The 27,836-nt window shown below is 39.8% G+C and overlaps 3 protein-coding genes across 8 annotated transcripts in view; all 3 read left to right on the top strand.

The window, feature by feature from the left end:
- Positions 1–27,836, top strand: part of gnrh2 (gonadotropin-releasing hormone 2) — a 278,332-nt gene that overhangs the window by 216,370 nt on the left and 34,126 nt on the right. The window lies entirely within an intron of this gene.
- Positions 1,363–11,532, top strand: idh3b (isocitrate dehydrogenase (NAD(+)) 3 non-catalytic subunit beta). 4 transcript variants are annotated; one of them, XM_074622135.1, is made up of 11 exons: positions 1,363–1,509; positions 3,370–3,540; positions 4,273–4,393; positions 4,503–4,563; positions 4,679–4,811; positions 5,830–5,963; positions 6,096–6,198; positions 6,327–6,473; positions 6,589–6,683; positions 7,476–7,536; positions 8,855–9,732. In XM_074622135.1, exons 1-11 carry the CDS (start codon positions 1,468–1,470, stop codon positions 8,942–8,944), a joined length of 1,158 nt encoding a protein of 385 aa, XP_074478236.1. In that variant the 5' UTR covers positions 1,363–1,467; the 3' UTR covers positions 8,945–9,732. The 4 variants fall into 4 exon arrangements, 2 of the variants coding, with proteins under 2 accessions (XP_074478236.1, XP_074478326.1); XR_012592221.1 differs by having other exon boundaries at positions 1,382–1,509; positions 7,476–7,704; positions 7,907–9,150; XR_012592209.1 differs by having other exon boundaries at positions 1,382–1,509; positions 7,476–7,704; positions 7,922–9,150.
- The window catches only part of ptpra (protein tyrosine phosphatase receptor type A), a 37,840-nt gene continuing 25,336 nt past the window's right edge, over positions 15,333–27,836 (top strand). For 2 of the 3 annotated variants that reach the window (XM_074622516.1, XM_074622587.1), the window contains exon 1: positions 15,337–15,778. The gene's annotated coding sequence lies outside the window, so the exon portion shown is untranslated. Of the gene's footprint in view, positions 15,779–27,836 lie in introns of all 3 variants that reach the window. The other variant, XM_074622426.1, reaches the window with a different exon arrangement.

A 27,836-nucleotide genomic window follows, 5' to 3' on the forward strand; every position in this document is an offset into this window, starting at 1 on the left:
TCAGGTGTGCAACACTTTGGGCCCCCTGAGCTCAGCTCAACAACAGCTCTGACACAATAAATAACTGTAATCCCGGGCATGTCCCAGGGGCCCTGTCTAGCTCTGGGCCCCCTGAATCATTCAAAGTGAAGTGAACAGTACAAGCTTCATTGTATTTATTGCAACATTGTTGTATTGCACAATATTGTAGGGTTTCCTGTTTCCTATTTTGTACCTCTCTCAACTATTCACCTCATTCTTCACCATATATTTCTATATTTTCTTTCTGTCCCATCTTAAAAATTTAATTTGCCATCCTCATTCAACATTATCATGACTCATTATAACTATGAAGACCTTTCAAAAGAGCAAAACGCATTTTGTCAGATGTAGCATTATGTAGATTTTGTGTAGGGCTGGGCAAAATGATATAAAAATGTCTATCGTATATATAGTTTTCTATATCGTTTCTATCGCGATATTACGGAGCCCCCCTAGACCCCTAGGAGAATTTCTTTTTTTCGTTCCCTCAAGTTAGTAACTCTTAGAACTATGAACATGAGTTCATAGTTCATAGTGCACTTCCTCCAATCAACAAGGGAACTTGAGGGAATGAGTTACTAACTTGAGGGAACGAATTAATACAATTTTCTCCTAGGGATCTAGGGGGGCTTCGTACGATGAAGGCTAGGCCTATGTTTATTTCTTTTGTCTCGATAATTTCACTTAAAGGTCCCATTTTATAAAAAAGTGAGATTTTAATGTTTTTTTATTATAAAGCAGGCTTAAGTCCTATATAAATACTGTGAAAGTATCGAAACACTCAATCTACAGGGAAATACACACAGCCCGTATACAGAAACTCTGCATTTGAAACAAGCTGTCAGGATTTCTGCTCATTCGTGATGTCACGAATATACAATATTTAGACCCTTGACACAATTTTAAACGTTAACATTCTAAATGTGTCCCAGTTTATTTCCTGTTGCAGTGTATGTGAATGTCATCAGCTGACAGGAAGTACACATGGGCCCAAGCTGTTGCCTAGCAACGCAATTCTGTTGCAATTCCGTCAAAATGCGCTAAAACTGAGCTTTTCAGACAAAGGATAAATACAGGCATATTCAGGCTGACAGTATGAGGAAAATAAAGTTGTTTTTTTTATCATTACAGCATGTAAACATGTTCTAATAGAAACACAAATTACAAGTATGAACCTGAAAATGAGCATTATATGGGACCTTTAAAACCGCTATGTTCAATGTGCAATCAAGTTCTTAAAATGAAAAAATACTCACTCAAAGCTGTTTGAACTTCTTAATTAAATGAGAAAATACTCTGTACTTTTAATTTGTCAAGTATTTTATTCCTGTAGCACTCTATTACCTCTTCTGTCCACTAGGGTCCACTGTTGTCCACTAGTAGTTATCACTCTGCCACCGCCGCACCACCACCGAAGAAGAACCTCAGTCGCTTCATGCTGTAACGATGGCGGCCGCCTTAAGAGGAAGCTTGGTAACATTGGTCAAGGTGAGAGCACAGATGATGTTTAACAGCTTATTTTACACACACGTCGCTAGGAAACGAGTTTCAGTAGTTGAAGTTGTAATTTGTTAAACTAAAGTGCCATGTTTTCTTGTCTTCTGGTTTGTGTTATTCGTGTATTGATGCTAAACATGAGCCTCCTTCATTGATACTCTGTTAGCTCCTGTCATCCTCAGATAAGAGGTGACAGTTATAGTCACATATATCTGTAGTTATAGTGTTGTTGTGGCTCCATCTGGTTTTATCAGCTGCTCAACGAGAAGATAAATCTCCATCATCAGTAGATAAGTCAATAGCCAGCTAGTTTTATATTAACTATCTAGAATGTGAGATAGTGAGCTAAAGTAGCTAACTAGCTCAGTTAACCCTGACATGGTTGACATGGTAACCTACTTGTCCTTAGTGAAGCATCAGTTACTATTACACACTTATAACAGCACATCACTTATTGTATTGTGCATAACTGTCTTTAAAAGAGTAGACCATATAAGCCTCTTCACTTCAGATTATATATATATATTATGCTTGTGATTTGATAACTTTGTTTTAGTTATTTATTTTTTATTATTTTATTTAAAAGGGACCATGTACAGTTTAAAACATAAATGTCACCATTTGATGCACCGTACCAGGTTATAGCTTTAAACTAATTCACATCTGTAGTCCCCTGGCAGGTCAAAACAAAGAAACATACTACAGTCATACAAGAAAGAACATATACAATGCACAATACACAGCTACACACAATAGCACATCACAAAGTATGCTTGTCAAGTAAAAGTGAGTCATGAAGACCATGGAATAAAGATGAGTGAGTACAGAGCTGAGCAGCTTTCAACAGACGTTTTAAGTTGGTTTTGAAAATGCTGATAGTCAGTCTGAGTTGTTAGTCATCTCAATGCCAGTGGGAGTCAAAAGATGTGAAGTTGCCTAGATTATCACTTTTAAAGCTGCTGTGTTATTATGGCATGGTAGTGAGTTGTCATTTTGACAGATGACAGCTGAAGTGAATTTTAGGTATTACATGTTGCTCCCATTTTGCCCACAGGTCAGTGGCTGATGATTATTCAGGATCTTCTTGAAGCACGTCTTCAGAGATAAAAAAAAGTCACACCCATCTCTGCCCTCCTTAATATTATCTAATCAATCGTGCACCATTGTCACTAGCAGTGGGCAATATGGATATAATCCTCTATCAAGTTATCACAGTATATGCAATTTATGTAATATATGTATGTAGTATATGTAATTTTATTAGGGCTGTCCTTAGACCAAATTCTTCTTAGTCGAATAATTGACTAGTTGATTTAATCGACAGTTCTGGGTTTCTCCACAAAGAATCACACAAAAGTCCCACTAAATTGTGTGTTTACCAGAGATGAAGTCATTTAGTATGAAAAAAAGCATTAAAAAATTACTAATTGACTAAAGAAATCTTAGTCGACTAAGACCAAAACAACCAATTAGAGGGGGCAGTCCTAAATTTTATATTGTAATATCGATACATATTGTAGATAATTTTCTGGAAAATCAATAACTCAAACGATATCAAAATAGTTGACAATTTAATTTTCTGTTGATTGAATGAATCAACTAATCATTTTCAGCTCTACTCAAAAATGTTTTTTCCTCAAAAAATTGAATAGAAAGACGGGGAAATCCTGGGAATTGCTTACTTCTCATATGCAAACTGATGAGGAGTCAAGTAAACGCTGCTTTATTTTAAGGAGTCACAAGTCAAAAAAAGTTGTTAATCACCATTATACTCAGAGATATTAAAGGGATAGCTACTACAGGTACACCATGTTGTCCTTGTTGTAACTGTATCTTCTTCTCCATCCTCAGGGCCTGAGCGGCCCGCGATGGCAAGTGGCCTCTCGACCGTTGAGTGTGTCTGCTGCTCTCTGTGGCCCAGAAGCCCCGCCGGCCCGAGCCGATGCTACCTTCAAGGTCACGATGGTTCCAGGAGACGGAGTGGGACCTGAGCTGATGACTGCTGTCAAGGACGTGTTCAGGGTACATTTTACAAAGACAACAATGGAATCATCACTGCCCTTTGTCTTTTCAAAAAAAAATATGGTCCACTATAGTTATGTGTAGAAGAAAATAAACCAAAGAGTAGGATTTCTTTTTCTCACAACAGGCAATTCAAGTTTATTTAAATAGCACATTTGAGCAACAAGGCAATTCAAAGCGCTTTACATAGAACATCAAAAGCATCGAGACAAAGTGCAAAAAAAACACATTATAAAAGTACATTTAAATTCAATTAAAAACAGTCATTAAAATCCAAGAAATAGAAAATAAAAGCAAGCTAAGTAGAATAAGACAGGAATAAAATACAATAATAAAAATTACAGTGCAGTGTAAGAAATGAAAAGCAGCGGCAAACAGAAAAGTCTTCAGCTTTGATTTAAAAGGAGTGAGAGTTGCAGCTGACCTGCAGTTTTCAGTTCCAGATATATGGAGCAAAAACTGAATGCTGCTTCTCCATGTTTAGTTTTGACTCGGGGGACGGAAAGCAGACCATCATTCATAATGTAGCAGAAGATCAGACATGTATTTTGACCCTAAACCATTCACTGCTTTATAAACCAACCAACTACACTAAAGGGATTTTCACCTCACCATCTTCTATTGTTTTAATTTTGATATGTCATTTTTCCCCACTCTATATGTTGATGATATATATTTCTAATTGTTGTATTCAAATGGCTTAAAGTTGACTTCTTTTTGCCTTGTCTCCAGGCAGGAGATGTCCCAGTAGAATTTGAGGAGTTTCACCTGAGCGAGGTGCAGAACATGGCCAGTGAGGAGAGGCTGGAGCAAGTGTTAACCTCTATGAAGACCAACAAAGTGGCCATGAAAGGTAGCTTTACTGATTATTTGGTCTCCTCTCATAGTTCACTCCCATTTCATAGCAACAAAATATTTAAAAGGACCTAACGTGTGTGTTTATGACCTGCTTGGTTATCCAGGAAAGATTCACACACCCATGGAGTTCAAAGGGGAGCTGGCTTCATATGAGATGAGACTGAGGTAAAAACACAAAACAAGTTGAGCATTTTTACGTGTGTATTTTGTGTTTCTTTCTTTCTGTTGTTTTTTTTATTTTTCTTAAACCTCTACCTCCCTCCTACTATCCGTTCCCCAGGCGTAAACTGGACCTGTTTGCTAATGTGGTTCATGTGAACAGCCTGCCGGGCTACAGCACTCGCCACAACAACCTGGACCTGGTCATCATCCGCGAGCAGACCGAGGGGGAGTACAGCTCCCTGGAGCACGAGGTAAACAACACTGAATGAACTGTGGTTTGAAACCCACATGAAAAGGTTCTGTTCTTTGAAGAGGCAGATTTCCCTCGAGCACACAGAGATTTGGCCAGCATTAAACCGAGTATCAAAACAAAGATGAATCACTCTGCCAGAGGTGCTGGAACAGTACAATGTGTTTGTGTGTCTTTAATTCAGGTTTTCTTTTGAACTACTTCTCGCTCATAACGTCCATTGCTATTCATATAATGACTCTTTATCTGTCCTGTAGACTCAGTTTATTATGAAAGTTTGTTGGCAGTGTGAAATACGAGCCGTTACGGTGTAGAAAGCTTGAATCTGGTCCATCAGACGGACATGGGTTTCTGCTCGCCATAGTGCTCCCAGTGCGAGTGTGCATGAGCCAAAAATGACAACATCACGTATTGTGCGGTAAGCGAGAAGGCTCCACAGGCTGTCACAGCACTTGGTCGTGCACCTCTGAATTTTTGGAAAAATAACTTAAATTAAGAAGTAAAATAAAGAAATAGGAAGACGGTAAATTCATTTTAAAAAAGCTTTAAAAGCAGGAGATCTCTATTTTGCCAGCCAAATCATATTGTTTACGGGATATTAAACCTTTCAACCTTTGTTTCATTATAAGACATTTAATACTTGACTCCTTTCTTTACAGGGATCGTATAAAGGTGATAAAGTATGTCCATGAATATGAGATATGAGTTTACAGTTAATTACAAGTCCTCCTCAGTGAGTTTTGCTGGTCACAATTGTTGACTTCTTGCTTCTTCACAGAATCTTTTGTTTGTATGCCCTCTGGCGTTTCGTAGGAATACTGCAAAGAACAACGCGTCGAGCATAGATGCCTTTGTGCGTGCTCGCTGTGCGCGCACCATCTGTAGAGGTCGGCGCCACGGTGCCTTGCGCGAGCATAAACAAAGCTTAATGTGTTTTCATTCTCTTGCACTGTTGATTAGTCAAAGCTTAAATAAGAATGTCTCTATTAAATTGTCTGTACCCTCTCCTTGCTCTGTAGAGTGTGCCGGGTGTGATCGAATGTTTGAAGATCATCACCAGGGTAAAGTCACGGCGCATCGCCAAGTTCGCCTTCGACTACGCCACCAAGAAGGGACGGAGCAAGGTCACCGCCGTTCACAAGGCCAACATCATGTAAGGACACAGCAAAGCTACCACTTTGTTTTTTTTTGTTTTTTAAATCATATTCTTCTATTAGTTCTTAAAATATTGCTAATTTAGGTCATGATTTGCATTATAGTTAACACAACACTTGTCTCATTACAGGAAATTAGGCGATGGCCTGTTTCTGCAGAGCTGTGCGGAGGTGGCACAACTGTACCCCAGAATCAAATATGAGAACATAATCATTGATAACTGTTGCATGCAGGTATATATATATATATATACAGCGTCACAATTCATTCCCCTGACTTAATAAATAAATCATTCGCTGATCAGGTTTAAGCATCACTTTTCCATTTCTCGTTTAAACTTGTCTGTGTTACTTTGCTGCAGCTGGTCCAGAACCCGTACCAGTTTGACGTGCTGGTGATGCCCAACCTGTATGGTAACATTATTGATAACCTGGCAGCAGGGCTGGTCGGAGGAGCAGGAGTTGTTCCCGGTGAAAGCTACAGCGCGGAGTACGCTGTGTTTGAGACTGTGAGTTCCCACTGACTGTTTAGTTTCAGTCATTCTCTGGTTTTATTCTGATTCCTTTGTTTTTTTAGGACTACAACAGCGTCATTCTTGACCCCCTGTCTCTTTTCCCTTTCAGGGTGCACGCCACCCATTTGCACAAGCTGTAGGAAGGAACATCGCCAACCCCACAGCCATGCTGCTCAGTGCTGCTAACATGCTCAGGCACCTCAAGTGAGTCAACCTCTTAGGTCTTGTTGTAAGAAGTACACCACATTTCACACCGTATGTCCTCTGTCCTGGCGCGCCCAACCCTCAAGCCTTAGGGCGCTTTCACAAGCCAACATTTAATCTGTTTTAATCAAATCATCGGTTTGTTTGGGCAGCTGTGAACGCAGTAAACTTTACTCTGGTGCCGACCAAAACAACCGGTTGCGAGAGGTGGTCTTTCGGATTGTTTCCAAGCGAACCAAAACACAGGCTGCCTGTGCGGGCATTTGTTGAGATGGACACCGGTAAAGGACAGGTTAACATGAGTGGGAGAGGACTGACCTGGATCTGCAGAAGTCCGATGTCTGTTTGACATCTGGGCCATAGAAAACATTCAGATTATGCTCAATAAAGTAAACAGTGACTTTATAAAATCAGTCAAGATAAACTGGAGGAGAAGGGATTCGTGCACACAGTAGATCAGTGCCGAGTCGAAGTGAAAACACTCCGACAGCATCGAAGACCGCGGTCCCCTGCTCAGAAGTGGCAGCTCTCAAGATGAAAAAGATAAATTTGCTCCTTCCTTCACGCCCCTCAGCAAATTATTTGTTGTTTTGGTCCGCTTTGATTTGTGCACTGTGAAACCGAACCAGACTAAATAGAAAACAAACAGTTTCACTAACTAACCAAACAGACTATGGCTTGTGAAAGCGCCCTTAGAAAACAGCCGTATGTGACTTAAGTATGTCTGAATTGTTGACATGTGGACAAGTATGTTCAGGCCACCTCTTTAATTATCACTATATTGTGTTGCAGCCTGGAGTATCACGCCAACATGGTGTCAGACGCTGTCAAAAAGGTCATCAAACAGGGCAAGGTAAGTGTGTGTGTGTTACTTGTTAGTTACTGGATGCCCACTAGTGCATTCAGGCTGTGAATGTGGAGACGCCTACCATGACAACACTAACACTATTAACACTCAGAGGGAATGCTTTCTGTTAATACAAGCAGAGCAAAATAACAGAGATGGTTCTGCTTCAGGAATGTGAAGTACGTGTATACTCTCCTCGTGTCAGCTTTCTAAATGAACAGGCTGCTCATCAGTTTTGCGGGTCAGTAACTGTATTCTCATATTGTCAAAATGCTGCAGGCGCTTAAGAAAATAAAAAATACAATACAGATTGAGAGATCTTTTTCACATAAATTAGTCAGATACCAGTATGGCACCACCTTAAGTGTAATATTAGCAGTTCTTGACCCAGATATGTCTACATTTAACCACCTGCGGACTATACTGTAGTACGGGGCTTCTCAAAGGTCGGACCAAGGTCGGACCGAACGGCCTGTCAATCTGGACCCGGAATTAAGAATGGGTACCGAAACCCGGTATTAAACGGGCACCAGTGCTAAATTATTAAAGACCGTTGGATTGATAAGCTCTTATAATTGCTATTTAATTATATATGAAATAGTAATTATTTAATTCTGAAAAAGAATCGATAATGAGTATCGACAAGAGTAGTATGGCTTGTATCTCCTAACGATACCCTTCTTTACACGTTATGAATAGAATACGTTATATTTTGTTATCGCCAACCGTTCCAGACCTCTGACCTCTGAATAAAGATCGGATGCGGACCTTTGAGTAATAACTTTGAGAACCCCTGCTGTTAGAGAGCCTTTGATTACTGACTTTTTGAAACTGTATACATGCTTAATGCATCTTACTTCAGCTCCTCTCTTGCATCTCTCTTCCTCGCTCATTTTCAACCTCATAAATGTGCCAGGTATATGCTTTTGTTACCAGGACAACCAATCTTTTTTTTTTTTTTTTTTTAAATAACTGCCTTTTGCCCCTACGCCGTGTTGACACTAACATACACTGACACAAACGCCAGCACTAGGTCGGTTAGTCCCTCCAATAAAATGCATGGTCGATTCAGCTCTAAAAATTGCTTGTGTACAAGAGGTGGCTAATAAACGCTGTTCTTTCAGTTGGGATAGCTTTTGTATTTGAGGCAGCTGTGTGAATGTGAGAAATTATCATTTTAAGGACATTTGAAAGCAGCATGTCGTTTGAAGTGCCCTTCCTCTCCCTCTTCCCTTTCCTTTAATTCCCTCCTGTCCTTGTACCCCCGTTATCCTGTGTGTTGTGTGTGTGTGTGTGTTTGTGTGTATCTATGTGCACGTCCCAGGTGCGGACACGAGACCTCGGCGGTTACTGCACCACTAGCGACTTTGTGGGTGCTATCGTGGAAAACCTGCGTCACCGACCTGTTTACTAAAGATGTTTCGTCGTCACACTCCTCACTGACATTCCCTTAAATCTGGACATTGTTCTTAACACAAACTGGATGTTAAGAACTCCCCCCTCTCCCCTCTCATTGCCTAATGACTGTTGTGCCACACAGTTCACATCATAATGTTTGTGATTTATACTGGGTTTGCTGATAGATCCAGTGGAATCAACTGTGTTGAACTCATGGATTTACATCATACATCTATATCATCTATACATATTTCCTTATAGTCACTGCACATCTGTTACTGGCTGATTAGATAATCTTTTCACTCATTCTGGGAGACCTTTTTTTTTTAACGCCCATTTTCATGTCCTTGTGCTTGTTGCTTCAGCCATGTTGGCCATACAGACTACCTCTCTGCCATCACACATTGTTAGAAAGCTGCCAGACTGCCTTCATCAACAGTTTATATCGACCGATCTGCTTTTGCCTCACACTTCACCACCAACTTTTATAATAAATCCACAGAAAATCTCCTTATGAGATGGTCACAATGGAGCAGTGCACAACATTTACACTAATTATGAATTTGTACATTGTAGGTTATCTGTTTAGTTTTCAGTCTTGCGACAAGTACAACAAATGAACTGGGTAAAGTCATAACTTTTATATTTAAACATCATGTCCAAGGTCTCATTTGAACCAGTTTTGTATAAGATGGCGCTGCTCGATCACACAGAACTTTTCATGCCACCGATGCTGTAAGAATTTAAAACACTGACAAATGATAAATGACAAATGAATAAACTGATAAATTAATAGATCAGTCACTGCTCTCTTGTTTTGACCTTTTGGTGCAATCAAATTTAATCACAAATATGTATCTGTTCAGAATTGTACCTTAGAGTGAGATTTGTTAAGCATTTAATACTCTTATCAACATGGGAGGGGGCAAATATGCTGCTTTATGAAATGTATGTATATATTTATTATTGGAAATCAATTAACAACACAAAACAATGACAAATATCGTCCAGAAACCAGTGTCAGTGTGCTGACTTGACTATGACTTGCCCCAAACTGCATGTGATTATCATTAAGTGGGCATGTCAGTAGAGGGGAGACTCGTGGGTACCCATAGAACCCATTTTCATTCACATATCTTGAGGTCAGAGGTCATGCCAGTTTTTCCTCGCCAAAATGTAGCGTAAGTTTGAAGCGTCATTTAAACTCCTTCTCAACAAGCTATTATGACATGGTTGGTACCAATGGGCTCCTTAGGTTTTCTAGTTTAGCTTTAAAACTGAGCTACAACCTAAAAATCGCAATTTGCTTTAATGCGTTAAAGAAATTAGTGGCGTTAAAACTAATTTGTGTTAACACGTTATTATCACGTTGCATACTTTGACAGTCCTAATCCAAACATATTATTTTCGGTAAAAGCTTTCATGTAGAATATCACATTCATTCTGTTGCTCTTATCCTATCATAATTCAAGTTATATTGATGAACTTTAATAAAAGTTTGACAGTAACCAGTGTTGAGTACTTTTGTGAGGTTTACACTGCTACAAGTTTATGGTTTTAGGACTTTTCAGCTTCATTGCTCAGTTTTTTGTTAAAAAGTAATCACTTTGATGAAGTAATTCAAATAGTTACAGTACTTATTACATTTTTAACAGGGTAACTAGGAATCTGTAACCTGTTACAATTTAAAAGTAACCTTCCCAACACTGCTTAATAGTCACTGTTGGACTGAATGATGTTACTGTGGTTGAATACTAATAAATAAGATGACTAGACGCATGTTGGACGATGGCAGTGTGTTCTCTCATATTGTTAACTGATCACTATCTGGTTTATAGGTGATCCTTATATGACTGGTTTATTTGTATTCCCAGCCAAATATAAATTTGATAAAATAAAGGGCTTAGGGAAATGACACTGCTGCTTTCTAAATGTGCACATCTCGCTGAGTTTTTGTATTGTGTGAGTGCAGTTTTTTAAAGGCTCTCTAACATGCAGGCCATGGTACAGTGTGTGTGGACATGTGTTGCTGCAGCTGTGCATATAGTAACACACTGTCCTTATGTTTGCAACAGGTGCGCACCGGAGACCTGGGGGGCTACGCCTCGAGCGACGAGTTCACCCAGGCTGTCATTGCTAACCTGGCAGTCTAAAGCGCCGTATTTGCAAATCTGTCAGCTGCTGAGACGCACGCACACGCTTTTTTTTAATTTACATCCTGTTAAACTGATCTCTTTACTGATTGATTGTACACATACAGTATATTCCAGGATCAGTTTTTTCAATTAGCAGTTATAATATCCACAAACTCTGGTTTTCAGTTGAGCACATTGAACACATTTAACTTTAACATCTAAAGTAAAACAAAATGTGAGTTGGACATGCAAAGTCTTATAATCAGCTGTTGTTTCCATGCTGGTACACACGGTATTCATATTCTGTTCTCTGGCAAGATCCTGTCATTTCTACTTAATGGTTTTATGTTAACCAGCAGAGGAAACATGGTGTATGTATTCTTTCATAGTATTTATTAACTTCAAGTTTTAGCTTTCATTGCTTCTTCATTTATGGTGAGATATGAATAATAAATGAGATATAACATTTTGTGTGCAGAATTCCTTTTGCGTGAATGATAATAGAAGACTGATGTATGTTATATAAAAGGTTTATCATGGCTGATGGTGGCTCAGTCAGCACGCAAATCCAAGGCTTTTGTGTCCAAACATATGTACGTCAGGTGGACCACAGAATCTATAAAAATGCCTGCTTTGTATCGTGCTGGTATCCAGATCCACAGAACCATGAACAAGAAAAATGTGGAGAAGAAGAAACTGAACAAATCCACAATGTTTGCACTGGTCTTTCACTCTAATGCACAACGCTTGTAGTCTATAGAGCTGCAACTAGTGATTATGTTCATTATGGTATATTAATCAATTCATATTTGGCTCAGAAAACTTTAAAAAATGTAATCACAATTTTCCAAAACCCAGTTCAAATTGCTTTGTCCAACCAACAGTCCAAACCCAGTTTTTCCAGTTACTATAATAGACAAAATAATAAAAATTTACCCCAGACAATTTCTTGAATAGTTAAAATCATCATCTTACTTAAAGGAATACTTCACCCACAAAAAAATCGGATTTTTTTTACACATTTTAACTATTTAACTAACAATATTATTTATTGATGTACTCGGTTATATTTAGACTTTTCTGATAATCTTCTACATTTTGTCAGTTTCGGTAGTTTCAGTCATGGACCTGTTATTCTTAATCATTTCTTTTTTCTTATGATTCAAGCTTTCTTCTTGAGTTCAGGTCGATGGACGGTGTGTTTACAATAAACTCTCACAGTCACTTTATTTATGAATGCGGCACATTCAGAACATTTAATGTCACATCGGTGCCTTTATACTATACTTTGTTCATTTATTTATCAAAGAGAACACATTAGCCTAATTAACATCAATACAAATGTAAATGTGTCAGATTCAGCCAAAAAGCTCATTTTCACCTGCAGTTCCTGAGCAGGTTGATGTATATATTAAATATCAATGGTAGAATGTAACTAAGTACATTTACTCAAGTACTGTACTTAAGTACAATTTTGAGGTGTTTGAGTATTTCCATTTGATGTAACTTTATACTTCTACTCCACTACATCTCAGAGGCAAAAATGTTACTTTTACTACACACACAATTTGACAGTATTAGTTGCTAGTTGCTATTAGTTACTTTGCAGATTCCGATTCTTAACACACATTTTAAACCAACTAATACATTATGATGTATTATTAAGCAGTATATAATTATTGAGTATATAAAGTACCTCCACCTTCACCAGCTGCAACATTAAAGAGATGAACACAATAATTATACTCCAATAATATATATTATTCTGAATAATGATTACTTTTACTGTATATTTTGATGCTAATACTTTTGTAATAACACAACTAGTCCAAGATTTGAGATAAATAGGTACGCCTCCCATATCCCAATACCCCCCGTTTTATGTTTTTTGTTGTTGTTTTGGTTTAGTTTTGTGTCTCTTAGTTATTTTCTGTTATTTATCCATTTAACTGGCATAAAAAAATATAAAAAATAAAGTCTAATGCAGTGAGGGCCAAAGTGCAAATGTACTACGGAGTATTAGGGCCACATTGAGGGAAAAAATCTAAGTATTACAGAATAAAGTCATAATATTACGAGAAAAAAGTCATAACTTTACGAGAATAAAGTCATAACTTTACGAGAAGAAAAGTTGTAATATTACGAGAATAAAGTCATAACTTTACGAGAAAAAAGTCATAATATTACGAGAATAAAGTCATAACTTTACGAGAAAAAAAGTCGTAATATTACGAGAATAAAGTCGGAATATTACGAGAATAAAGTCATACTTTTACGAGAAAAAAAGTCGGAATATTACGAGGATAAAGTCATAACTTTACAGGGAAAAAAAGTTGTAATATAACGAGAATAAAGTCATAACTTTACGAAAAGAAAAAGTTGTAATATAACGAGAATAAAGTCATAACTTTACGGGAAAAAAAGTCGTAATATTACGAGAATAAAGTCATAACTTTACAAGAAAAAAAGTTGTAATATTACGAGAATAAAGTCGTAATATTACGAGAATAGTCATAACTCTACGAGAAAAAAAGTCTGAATATTACGAGAATAAAGTCATAACTTTACGAGAAAAAAAAGTTGTAATATAACAAGCAGTGGCGGCCGGCCAATAGAGGGCCACGGGGCCTGGCCCCACCCACCTTGAGCCACCAAAAAAAAAAAAAAAAAATTATAAAATTATTAATTATAAAAATTTTAAAAATTATAAAAATTGTCAATATGTGTGTTTTTGACCTATAGAATATACCCGTAATATTTGTAAAATAGGATAACTGCGCCAAATATCTGCTTTCCTCCTTGAACTCTCTGCTAGTGCACCTCTGCTCTGCTGCACGTGCACTTTCTGGGGCCAAATGGATTTGGCCCAAGGAAGGCGGGTTTAATAAGCAGTACAGCCAATCACTGATTAAAGATATATAATTACAAGCATGAATGACATACAATTCATCCAATCAGCGCCGTAAAAAAGACTTCCGGGAGGGCCAAACTGATTTGGCCCATGGTGTGCGCGCGCACGTTCACGTGTGTCTCTCTCTGTTCTCGTCAGGGCTCATGTCAGTTCTCGCGGGATCAAGACCTTCCTGAGAAACACCATGACACAGGATCGCCTTAATGCTCTGGCTATGCTCTCCATGGAGAAGAAACTTGTCAGGAACATGCCTGACTTCAATAAGAAGGTCATTGAGAGGTTTGCCACTCAGAAGGACTGAAGAGCAAAGTTCCTTTATAAATGATCTGTCGTATGTTATATTAACATACTGAATTGTATGAATAAGATGTCCTTATGTCAGTGTTGGAATAAATGATAAAAATGTAACTGCAAAGTAGTAATGCGTTTTTGATACCTTTTTTTGCATTGAATCGTACTAGGATGTTTGTTGAAATTGATTGGCCCTACCCAAAAAAAAATCCACCAGCCGCCACTGATAACAAGAATAAAGTCATAACTTTACGAAAAATAAAGTTGTAATATAACGAGAATAAAGTCATAACTTTACGAGAAAAAAAGTCGTAATATTACGAGTATAAAGTCATAACTTTACGAGAAAAAAAGTCATAATATTACGAGAATAAAGTCATAACTTTACGAGAAAAAAAGTCGTAATATTACGAGAATAAAGTCGTAATATTACGAGAAAAAAAGTTGTAATATTACGAGAATAAAGTCATAACTTTGCAAAAAAAAAGTCATAATATTACGAGAATAAAGTCATAACTTTACGAGAAAAAAAGTTGTAATATTACAAGAATAAAGTCATAACTTTACGAGAAAAAAAGTTGTAATATTACAAGAATAAAGTCATAATTTTACGAGAAAAAAAGTCATAATATTACGAGAATAAAGTCAGAACTTTACGAGAAAAAAAAACACATAATCAGCTGTGCTGCTCATCCCACAAATGCATGATCCTTACAAGTTGGACATCATTGTGAAGGTAAATAAACAGGCTTTCCAACGATGTAAAATACAATGCCAATTAGCATTGTAACAACAGAGAAATAATCCACCAAACACAAGTTACTAAACTTTTTCTTCTGAGTTTATATGGAAAAACCGTATGAGTCAGGGGCCCTTCATTAATGGACCCCTTGGAGCCCCCTCCCCAGCCTGATCCAGCACTCTGCAGTGCCTGTGTGTCTGGACGGTGTAACGTCCAGCTGTGCCAGCAGGTGTCGCTGCAGGCTATGTGTGGAAACACAGAGCGGTAGAAGAGAGGGACGGGGCCTGGCCTGGGAATTTTTTGCTGTTCGCTTCCCATTCTTCCTATGCAGACAGACACACAACATGGCGGACTAGAATAGTCGGCCGACGCGCCCGGATACAGCGGATAAACCGTGGGGGATATAACACCCAGGATAGGCCCAAGAAAGTACACCTCCGACTGGACTGTAAGTTAACCTCGAATCACGGATCTTTTTGCCTGGATTTAAGGGATAAACTGCGAAGTGTTGGCTGTGTGTGAGTGTGTCCCAGATCGTGCTCTGCTGCTGCTATCAACCCAGGATCCCCCCCACCCACACCCCGCTCACACTCTCTGTTCCTGGGGTGTGGAGTACAGAGGGGCCGGGGCTGGAAAACGTGGAAGAAGAAGGAGAGGATACATTCCTACTTGGGTTTTTTTTTTTTCTTCTTTTTCTCCCCTCTCCACCACCACCACCACCACCACCAGCTCGCCTCGGGTTTCCTCCTCTGGGCGCTTACAGGAGTTGTGGTGAGTTTTTCTTGTTTTTGTTGCGCAAAGCGAAGCAGACCAGAATCACACTTGTTACAATGTCGCTGTAAAGCAGCAGCATGTTGTTTAAACTGTCGCTGATAACGACCCCACAAAACAAGCACTTTGTGTCCCCCCACCACCACCACCGGATACATCACTGGATACATTGTTGCAGTTCAACATTCTGCTGCTTCTTAATGTTTCATAGTTGTTTTCACAAGTATAGCTCGGAGGCAGGGAGGGAGCTTTTCTTTTTTTCTTTTAAGGGAAGGGGGCTCTGAAGAAAAAAAAAGGGGGCTTAAAGATGACAACATGTTAGAAGAAGTCAGACTGGAACAAAGAGGGGGGTCCAGGTCTGTGCTGCCTCACTGGAAAGTCCACTTTATTGATCATCGCTTTGTTATTACACGTTTAGAGAGGAGGAGGAGGAGGAGGGTGGAAGAGTAGGGTGGGGGGGAATTAGGTCGCCCTAACGTTAACATGTATGCTCTGTCAAATCACAGCTTTGTGTTTCTTCTTCTTCTTCTTCACTCTGACTCCTCTCTGCAACCTCTCCCCAAAGTTTTTTTTTTTTTTTTCTTCCTCTAATGATTAATTTTCTCCTCTTTCTGAAAGTTGGGTGTAACCGAGCATACCATTTCTATCTTGTGGGTGTTTTTTTTTTTTTTTTTAATGCATTACTTAACTTTCACTTGCAAGTTATGATTTTCTCAGCTCATTATTAAAACATGGGTTATTCCCTTTAATGGCTTGTCATGGGGGAAATGGGTGGCGCATAGGGCTGTTGTATTTGCAAGAATCTGGTGATACGATATGTATCGTGATTCATCCGTTATGATTCAATATATTGCGATTAGGGCTGGGGCGATATACGGAGCAAATCAGATATCACGATATTTTTGACCAAATACCTAAATACCGATATTGCGACGATAATGCAGGGTTGGTGCTTCTACAAAATATTTACACAGTGAGAGTTTTGATAAATAATCATCAGGATATTTGGGCTGACCCGAAAGCTTCGACCATTGCTAGCACCGATACCACTTTTTTTCAGACCGAGTACAAGTACTTACATTTGGGTACTCAACGATACCGTGTACTGATACAAGTACTCTGTGCCAAAAGACCCTCGTTAACAGCCAGCTGGAGGTTGTGAGCGACACACGGCAGGCTGGGGAGTCCCGCATACGAGGCGGTGCGCCGCGACCGGCTTGGAAAGGCTCGGGGCGAAGGTGGCTCGCAGCCGCAGCTTTACAGCGCTCCCCCGGCGATGTCGGCAACCCACCGACCCGTCTTGAAACATGGATCAAGGACTCTATAGACGCGCGAGTCAGAGGGTGCAAGCAAAACCCTGTGGCGCAATGAAAGTGAGGGCCAGCGCGCGCCGGCTGAGGTGGGATCCCGGCCCAACGGTGGTATCGGTGCCGTTTTGCGAGTACGAGTACGAATACATGAGCACAGTATCGGACCCGATACCCAATACTGGTATCGGTATAGGTGCATCCCTAACCATTGCCATGGTAATCAACCTCCAAATCAGTATTCGAATCCTTCGTTTTTTATTTATTTATTTATTTTATATATAAGTATGTAATAATAATGTATAAATCCCAAATTAGCCCATGAAACAAGGAATAATTCCACAACAATATTCATATTCAACATTATTTATTATTAGTTATCCTCAGACAGATATCGCTGTTTGTTGTGTGTAGAGGTGTGTGAACAGTAGTGTGGCAGCGGTGCTGTCCCGGGCACTGAAACGGGGAAGATGGAAAACGACAGACAGAAGAACATGTCAGTCTGCTGCGCCGAATACATTTGATTATTTCTCACTGAAGCTTCGATGCCCCAAAAAATGGTATTCGGGACATCCCTACTGGATATAATGACTAAGTGGTTAAAGGCAAATAATAGAACAGCTAGAACAGTCAACTTACATCACTTTACTGTAATGCAGCCTTTAAAACCAGGAAAAGACAACAATTATCCCATAGTACGATCTAATGTCATATCACAATATCAATCAATCAGTTAACAACACAAAACAATGACAAATATTGTCTAGAAACCCTCACAGGTACTGCATTTAGCATGAAAAATATGCTCAAATCATAACATGGCAAACTGCAGCCCAACATGCAACATAAAGTGGGCATGTCTGTAAAGGGGAGACTCGTGGGTACTCATAGAACCCATTTTCATTCACATATCTTGAGGTCAGAGGTCAAGGGATCCCTTTGAGCGTTATTTAACCTCCTTACACACAAGCTAGTATGACATGATTGGTACCAATGGATTCCTTAGGTTTTTGTAGTTTCATATGATGTCAGTATGGTGAGTTTTGTGCCTGATTAGAAGTGTCTGAGCAGCGCACAACTGCTTCTCAAGCCTAAGGGCCATATTTAACGATTATATGCTATTTTAGCATATAATCGTTAAATAATGTAATTTTCGACAAATTTTGAGGTAAATATTGGGGAAATTTGTCAGTAATTCCAAAGAAATTTAAAATAGTTTACTTGCTAATTATCACCTAATTACCATGACATTTGCGGACCTGTAAAATGAAGTGTTACCAGTCTATCAATATTTTCTTGCACCCCTAGTGATGATTAGATAAATAATAGGAATGATTACGACAGTTGCTGCTTCACTTGAGCCAAACATCAACTACAAGAAGATTGCAGCAGGAAAAAGAGTTTAAAAGTCAGAGCAGAGAGAAGCAACATCCCGGCCGAGGAGACATAGCTTGACATATCTGACAAAGCCTTTGCTGTGTCTGTCTGGAGCTTGACTCATCATGTCTGGACCGATTCACTGAGCTGCAGCACATATTATCCACCAGTCTTTGTGCCTTTCCACAACACTCGACAGAGGTCAACGTGTCATGTTAGGACCATCCGAGTGCAAAACTCGAGCTGCACCTCCTTGTGTGACTCCTCTCTCTCTCTTTCAGTCTACCTAGCATGTCTATCTTGACCTCTGTTCGTCAGGTCTGGACACGTTTCCCAAAAGCCTGTCGAACCATCTCAGGAAAGTCGGATTGTGTAAGAGAAAAAAAAAAAGGCAGAGCTTTTTAATCATGTTGCTCGCTCTGTCCATATCTTTCTCCACTCCAGCCTATTTTAAGAAGAAGAAGTAGTTATTTCTGTCTTGGGATCATGAAAGGGTTTTTAGCAGAGGAGCTTGAGTGATCCTCACACCACACTTCTTCTTCTTCCTGATTGGCCTAGTTTCTAAAAATAAGAATAAAGTATAGCTTGAAATCGCCTCGTTGGAACGTTTTCGATGGGTGGGATCTTTTGAAATGACCTGCGTGTTGTGTGAAATTTCACAATTTCAGGGTGCTGACACAATATTATGAGTTGGCTCTTTGGGTGGGACGGGAGGTATATTTTTGTTTCCACCTGTTTGCCTACGTGTTTTACTGTGGAGGAGAACTGTAATTCTGCCTCTGACAGGATAAACATGACTTCATTTAGAGGATTATGAAGCATTATGGAGTCTGGTTTTTTAGCTCCATTTCACATGTCTTTCTACCTCAGTGACATTTATTTCACAATGCAGGAAATGAACCTGCCTGATGACTAACCATTCATAAATTAAATATCTTGTTTGACTTCATCCAGAGTCATCCAGCTTTGCTCCTCGCCCTTTGTAGCGGGAGTAGTAATTACGCAATCCCTTCAAATTATTGAGTAAATCTTAGTCTTGCGTCCTCCTGATGTGGGATGATTGATGTTTCTGGTTCACCGCGGCTGTGTTGGATATTCATAATGGTGTCTTTTCAGTGGACTTCAAAGACGAGGTTGGGATTTTGTGTTTAAGAAAGTATTTTAGATGTGTGAGAAGTTTCTTGTGATCTTTTAAAGCTCACGTGTGATCCAGGCCGGTTAAAATCTGGCTTATTCCTCCACTAAGGCCCAGACACACCAAGCTGACATCAAAGAACTAGCGGCGATGAAGGCCGATTGTTGCGTCACCTTTGTCTTGGCCGATAAGTTGCACTTGAACACACCGCTAAAACTACAGCCGACTGCCAGTTAGAACGTACGTTCTGCGCCTGCGTGAGAGGAAATAACTCTCCACACCAGCAGGTTGCAGTAGTCTGTATTCGTCATTCAAAAAAGGGAAACAGGAAGATCGAGGATGGCGGATATACAAGCCGTTGTTATTATAACGTCAGCGCCCACCAGCAAAGCTACCTTCTCTTCCACCATTTTGGACTGAAAGTGACTACCGGACACCAGTTAAACGTCCCCCGCGTTTTCGGTCCAAAAAAACACCGGAGTTTTGTCTCTTTGCTTCTATATTATTTGGTTATGATATGTACTTGAAATATAGCGCCGTTTGCCGACCATTTTCACACCACTCTCAGTCACCACTTAGCTTCATTCCAGATGGCCATGTCGCTGTGAAAATATCTGAGTATTGGAATGATCAGATGAGATGAAAAATGAGAAGAGCCTTCTGTGTTTTCCTATTGACTCTACTCGTTTGCTTGCTTTCCTCACTTCTGTTTCTTTTCTTGTGCACTGATTCATTGAAGCTGAACAGCCAATCAGAGTGATTTCTCTCACTGATGAGCTCCGCCGTCGATTCAACATGCTGAATCGGCCGAAAAACCTCTGACACGGGCAGACTAGAGCTGACTGTGCGAAAACTAGGCCGACAGACGCTCACCGACGGCTCCAAACTGTCCGACAGCCGACCGTCGGCTTAGTGTGTCAGGGCCTTTAGAGTTTATTTGAGTCGGGCACTGCTTTGCTGTCACCATAAGGTGGGACAATGGCACTAAATATTGGATGAAGGGGAGGTGAGTTTGGCCGTAACAGTAGATTAATAACTCATAAAGTTGCACATAAAGGATTACACCAAGCTGTGCCTCTATACCTTAGCTAGAGCTACATAAATTCTTTGATTGCTATACAGTACGTCTCATGTGTCTCATGTTAATGTGTCCTCCATTCACTGTGTTGTGAGCTTAAAATCCTTATTTTCTCATTTTGTTAAGGAAATGCAGAGATTATGAGCAAAACGACACATTCAATCACATCGTGTTATTGTCTGTTAGTCAGTTTTTTTTAAACAATGCCTTCGTAGCCGAGGTCACATTCAGGTCGGATTCAAAACCAGTTGAGAGCCGCAGTTATAAATATTTAGATCTGCCCTTGGCATCGGCCTTCAAGCTGGCAAGACCTTTCTTGCCCTGCTGTGAAAAAAAATGTCCAAAAGAACATGGTAGCGAGCCTGAGTAGTCTTTGAATGCACCACCTACAGATGGGCGTGGAGGAAAAGGGATTTTGGAGAAGCTTCACTGTCACGTGAAGTCGAGTCGAGATTTGTCTCTTCATCTCGGATTGGCTTCTTATCGTTCAGAGGAAGAGGAGGGAACGAGTGCAGCAGGATGGTCAGTTCAGATATGAAAACCTTGACTTTGGGTTCCTATTGTTACAGAACCTAAATGACCAAAGCAAAGATAGAAAGTGTGGCAGGGAAATCAAATGGTGGAATGAATCAAAGTACATTCACTCAAGCTATGTACTCAACCAGTTTCATAATGTATCATTACAGTGTGGGTAGTACATGCAAATGAACTTCTATGTTGCCAGCACCCAAAGGTCCCCGCTCAAAAATCTGATGGCTCTTTTGTGCAAATTTGAGGTACTATTTTACATGCATATTTCCATTTGATGCCACTTTATGCTTCTATTCTACTACATTTAATGTTGTAATTTTAACTCCACTACATTATTTGTCAGGTATTAGATAGTTATTTTACAAATAAGGACTTTATATCAGGACTAGGTAATATGGCCAAAATCTTCTATCACTATATAGGTCATTTCATATCTCAATAACTATGTATATCACAATATAGCATGTTTTCTGGTAATTCCATAAATAAATAAATAAATAGTCTATTTGAAATAACCGCATGGTAAAGCCTATTTTTGTATACTCCTGTGGTAATTAAATACTTGACATATAAAACAGATATGAATTAGATGCACCTCAGCCAACTATAACTGCTACTCACACCTGAATAAATCAGTAATAATCATTCAGTATTGTAATATATAGTAGGAAATACACACGTCGGTATTTGATTAGTTTTACTTGTTATACTTTAAGTACATTTTGCTCATATCTCTGTACTTTTACTTAAGTAACATTTTTAAAACAGGACTTTTTCTTGTAACAGAGTATTTTTACAGGGTAGTATTGCTATTATTATTACTTAAGGACTATTTTATAATTTGCATTTTGCTTTTCCAAAAATAAATCAGTAATCAAACTTCTTAAATGTTAAATGTGGACTAAATACTAGAGGTGTAAGAAAATATAGAGTTTTGCGATATTGTGTTTTGTGATACCGTATTGATTCTCAAAAACACTGTATTGATTTTTACTTAATAGTTTACATGCAAAGATTAACTCAGTCAATACCTTATTTGATTTGCAAAGCTCTGCATTCCCTCAATGTATGTGTCCTCTCATAGTAGTGCTATGATGTTGGATGTTACAGGGACGATAAATGCAAATGCAGATACCGCTGTCCTGATTGCATAAAAAGTAAACTTTTTTTACTCAGATTTTAAGCATATGATGGTATTTTCTTAATGCTATGACAGTTTTCCAGAAATTGGATTTAACGAAATCGCAATATCATGATACGCAGCCCTACTAACACGAGCAGCTCTACAAGTCTAAACTGTCAGAATGAAAATGTAATCAGGCGTTGGATTCAAGAATAAGTAAACAGGAGTAGGAATCTGATCAGGCGGCTTTTGATGCCAACTTTCAGGGCTTGAATGTGTTTGGTACTTGGTGTTACGGACACGTTCTGGTTAGCACCAAAAAAGTATTAAGGTTCGATGCCCAGCCTTCAGCTGCATGCTGGATGTAGAAATGGGTTTCAAATAGCAGAAGTGATGGTGAATCAGGTTACGTTGTGGCCTTTTGCGCCGGCCGTTTGGCCCCACACCACGCTTCAAGGTCACAGTGGCTTCTGTGGGGAGGCCATGCTTTTCGCCTCCACATCCTCTCTGTGTCCAATGTGGGAAAGCTTGAGAGGCCCCTGGCATGCTCTGTGAGAAACCCCACAATGGAGGAGCAGACACAGAGCAGAGCTTCACCGACTCACCACTTCCACTCAGTGAAACAAGTGAGTTTTATTTGATCCGTCCTGCCCCGATGGAACCAAATCATCATTACGGGCTTAATAACAGACACGGCGGTCACTCTCGCCCGTATGATTAGCCAGAACAGTAATCCCCGGCTTCTCCTCGTCTTTTCATCAACTCACCAGCCCATGAATGAAGCCAACAGGAACACAAACCGCACCAGCAGGGAGTAGTATCCCTCAGAAAGGGAAGTCCAGAGGATTGTGGCTGTTGTATGTGGCACCGGGGACATATAATCTGTGGTCTGTTTCAGAGCGAGAGTCCTAGCGGCCCAGGGCTAGGCCTACTTCAATCTCCCGTGAAGAGAAGCATTCACAGTATTCCTGTTGCCCCCCACCCTCCCCTCTCAAGACATAGAAACAGTATTAATATGCCATGAATGGAGACAGACAGACAAGCATTATCTAGCGCTGCAGCAGCGAGAGAGGCAGGATGCCTTGTAGAAAGCCAGAGGGAAATATTTCTCTGCATGAATGGTGAAGTCCCCTTGACCACCGCCGCTGGTGTCATGTCAGCAGGGCTTGTGGGGTTTGTGTCTGTTGGTTTTCTAGCTCACTCATTTGCCTTAGGGGGGGGGGGGGGTATCCTCTTTGAATTATTAATATGATTTTAAGAATAAAACAGAGAGGATTCCTGCAGGATCTGTTTGGTGAAATCTAGATCAAACAACACATAATAAACTCAGGAAACAGCTGCAACTATTAAAGATTCTAGTCTCAGGATAACGTATTTACTTCCCCCCCTGAGAAATCCCTTTTGTAAAAATCTGTCTTCATCTTGAGCTTTTCATTAATTCATGTCGGAAACGATACTTATTACTTCACTCTTATAGGGTCACACAGGTAAATACAAAAGCATCAGTGAAATCCACAGACTTGAGTGGGAACTCTCTATATTAAATGACTACCTTGCATTGATCTTACGTCTTGGCCCTGTGGTTGTCATGGAGATGTAATTGGACTTCCTTTATATTCTACCTATAAGTGTTCCTTTCACTGTGTGAATGAAATGGCATGGGAACAGCCCAGCCCTTTCACAACTGTGTGATTGCACTCCTACGAGGTCTGCAGTCGGCCAGAAGCAACTGTCTTCATTAGCTGCTCGTTTTTTCTCACCGCTCGCATCGAGTTCAGCTCAACCGGTGGGGACTTTCATTAGATAGGAGAATATTAGAGAGTACATTATTAGATTAAATTAGATTTTTAGTTTTATATAATGAAATAATTGTGTGTATTCCAGACATGTTTCTGTATTTGAATGCATCAACTATCATGTATATTGTTGTCTTTGTGTTACAGTACAAAGAAACGCTTAAACTCTCTCTAAAGATTTTCTTTATCTCAAGCAGACGTATTGTAATTGACATATTTGATCAAATGTAATCAGATAAAGTAGGTTCAGAGTAAAGAAACAGAAATATCACAAAAGCTTCATAAACATCTGCAACAGTTAAAGCAAGACTGTTGAAAATAAATAGTACGTTCTTCCTCCTACAAATGAAACATTAAGTTAACATCAGTTTAAAACACACCGGTGTTTTGCTGCTACCGCCTCACTTGGTCTCGTATGACCAGTAAGTAGCTCATGGACGCTAATGTTCGCTAATGTTAGCAAACATTACACATATTCCTGTACTAATACTAATTTTGCTAATTACATTTTAGCATTTACAATTACTGCCACAGAGGTTCAGCAAACATTACATAGCCTCCAGACATTCCCTGCTGATGTACTCTGAATAAATATGAGTCAATAACTGTTATTTAGGGTTAGGTATCAATATCAATATTTTAATACTAGGGCTGTCATAGATAATAAAAGCAATAGTAACGCCTTAACTCAAATCTGTCTTAATGCCACTAATTTCTTTAATGCATTAACGCAATCAATCAGAGGTTGTATAGGGGTCAGTTTTAAAGCTAGAGTGAAGGTACTGGCATCATATGAAACTAGAAAAACCTAAAGAATCCATTGGTGCCAACCATGTCATACTTCGCTGATCACGAAGGAGTTTAAATAACGATTGAAACCTGCCCTAAATTTTGGCGAGGAAAAATCTGTCATGGCCATTTTCAAAGGGGTCCCTTGACCTCTGACTTCAAGATATGTGAATGAAAATGGGTTCTATGGGTACCCACGAGTCTCCCCTTTACAGACATGCCCACTTTATGATAATCACATGCAGTTTTGGGGCAAGTCATAGTCAAGTCAGCACACTGACACACTGACATCTGTTGTTGCCTGTTGGGCTGCAGTTTGCCATGTTATGATTTGAGCATATTTTGTTATGCTAAATGCAGTACCTGTGAGGGTTTTTGGACAATATATGTCATTGTTTTGTGTTGTTAAAGTTATTCGTTTGGCTAGAATACAGTTAGAAAAGTTCCCAGTGCAGATCAGGAAATATCTGATCATAGAAGCAAACAAGCCTAAGTATCTGCCCAGGCATTCAATACTTTAAATGTTTTGACACTAAATGCTACGGACAGATTTTGGTATTAAGTCCATCCCAGTGTCATTCATATGCTAGTGCAGTAGGTTCTGATACTGCAAATATGCTTATAATAAAACTATGGGGAAATAAGGGATGGAAAAGAAAGAAGTCATTTTTGATTTCCATCAAAAAGGAAGAAAATGTCCTGTCACATTTTTGTGTTTCTTAGTCCCTCCAGTCACACTATTGATTTCTATCGCTTGTAGCTCGTCATAGTCTTAAGAAAGCTGTGGCAGTTTTGCACTTCGCCATAGGGCAGCCTATCCCAGCGGACCGCTCTTATGTGCTCTTCCTTGTCTGAGAAAATATTCACATGGTTGCACAACACCAGCCCAAAGTCAGGAGAGCGTGGAGTGGCGTGACTACCTTTTTGAGTACATTCATTCACTAATAGATGGGCAAGTACATGTTTCCTCTGCGGGGAATAGCGTGATGAAACCTTTGGAAAGATATTTACTCTCCTACAGTATCACTACGCCGAGTGGGAGGCTGGATTGAAAGGAAGCTGACTAAAGATGACAAGTGTTTTACCAATGAAATCTGTTTATGACACATGAGATCAAATCAAGAAAAGAAGCATGTCTTGATCTGTCAACAAGTTTATTATTAGCCATTGTACGAGCATTATAAGAGCCTGATCAGGACACTAAATAAAAGTTATTAAAATGGTAATGTCCTGTATAATAATGTAATTACACATCCAAACAAATAATTGGAAACAGTTTATTTGTGATGTCTCCTGCATCCTCCATCGTTGGAGTGTAAATTACAGCAACCCGTCACCCGGAGTGTCTTTTTAATGGAGAGCTCTGACGGCACAAAACCTAAAAGTGGCACAAATAGAAGCACTTGCCCATTGCCTCTTAAATTAATGATGTCCTCTACCAACACATAAGTCGGCTGAAAAAAGAATTGCATGCATTTACACACACACACACACACACACACACACACGCTGGAAGACTGCTGCGTCCCAGGAGGCCGAAACACATTAAGATGCATCTCCAGGGAGTTGTTCTCCCGGGTCTACAGTGTCTCTAGATAAAAACCTCTCGGGCTGCTGCAGCATCTGTGAAGTGAAGGTTAGCAACAGGACCGGCTTATATCACTTACACCAACACAGTGACACATCATCCAGCCTCCCCTGGATGGCACGCAGAGAACAATGAGTCATGCTTCATTAAGGAAAGGTTACCCGAAAAAGAAAAAAAAAGAAAGCTTGTTGATGTGAACATTGAAGTTAGCCTAATACACACGCCAGATGCCGTTATAATGCTAATTCACACACAACGGTACCAATCACCGAGCTCGTCCGTTATAGCTGAGTCACTCCTTTTAATGAGTACTGAGGGGGGAGGATAGTAGAGGCAAGGTTTAGGGTTGTGATGTGTTTTGTTTTTTTTTAGGTTAGCAGGGGATTGTAGACAGTGTGTTATGTCTAAATGACCTGACAGGGAAGGAAGGAAGCAACATGCACTTTGATTTATGACTTGCACACAGTGCAGATATAGTGCATACTGCTTGTTTTGAAGTACTGTACGTACTGTACAATTTGTACTTTACTTGAGTATTTCCATTTTATGCTACTTTATACTTCTACTCCACTACGTCTCAGCGGGACATATTGTACTTTTTACTTAACTACATTTGTGTTACAGCTGTAGTTACTTTGATTTTTACAAACAAAACATATGATCAACTTATTAAAGGGACTGTTTGTAACTTTTTAAGCGTATAAATGTACCGGGTCACACCGCGCGCGTCCTCGCTGTCTCGCTCCACCTCTAGACGTGAACGCGCGCTCACTCCTCACTGCAGGAGAGTTAGTTTAGCTCTGAGAATATCTAGTGAATGTACAGTGGACGTTTGTGCAGAAATAAATGCTGCAGCTCCTCCAGACCAACAGAGGTTTTCCCTGTCTTATGAAGTGACGGGGCTCCGCAGCGAGAAACGTTATCGTCTCCGACCGGGTGCCGGTGTCTCCCCTGTTCTCTCCGGCTGCGATCGGGAGGCGATAACGTTACTCGCTGCGGAGCCCCGCTGCTTCCTGGAGGATGAGGCAGGAAAAGCCAACACTAGGATCAGCATTGATTCCTGGAGAGACCTTCGTCTGGTCAGCTAACATTACTGCCAAGCAGCTGAAATATAGAGTGATATTGTGGTTTTAGCTGACGTGTGTCGCCTCACTGTTTTGTGCGATGCTCGTTCAGGTGTATTTAGAGCGAGCCCGACACTGATTTTCGTTGACTTAACGGCCACAGGTGTCGCTGTTAACAAGCAATTCTGAAAGTTACAAATAGTCCCTTTAAATATTATGCATTGTTTTATATTAAAGGCCCATATCCCTGTAAGAGCCACTGAAGTCCCC

The sequence above is a fragment of the Sebastes fasciatus genome, chromosome 1 (genome assembly GCF_043250625.1).
Source record: "Sebastes fasciatus isolate fSebFas1 chromosome 1, fSebFas1.pri, whole genome shotgun sequence".
Lineage (NCBI taxonomy): Eukaryota > Metazoa > Chordata > Actinopteri > Perciformes > Sebastidae > Sebastes > Sebastes fasciatus.

Excerpts from the sequence above, each read along its gene's own strand:
- idh3b (XM_074622135.1), top strand. The coding sequence starts at position 1,468 with ATGGCGGCCGCCTTAAGAGGAAGCTTGGTAACATTGGTCAAG. Across the intron at positions 6,199-6,326 it reads TTGATAACTGTTGCATGCAG|CTGGTCCAGAACCCGTACCA; the intron begins GTATATATATAT and ends ACTTTGCTGCAG. Across the intron at positions 6,474-6,588 it reads AGTACGCTGTGTTTGAGACT|GGTGCACGCCACCCATTTGC; the intron begins GTGAGTTCCCAC and ends TTTCCCTTTCAG.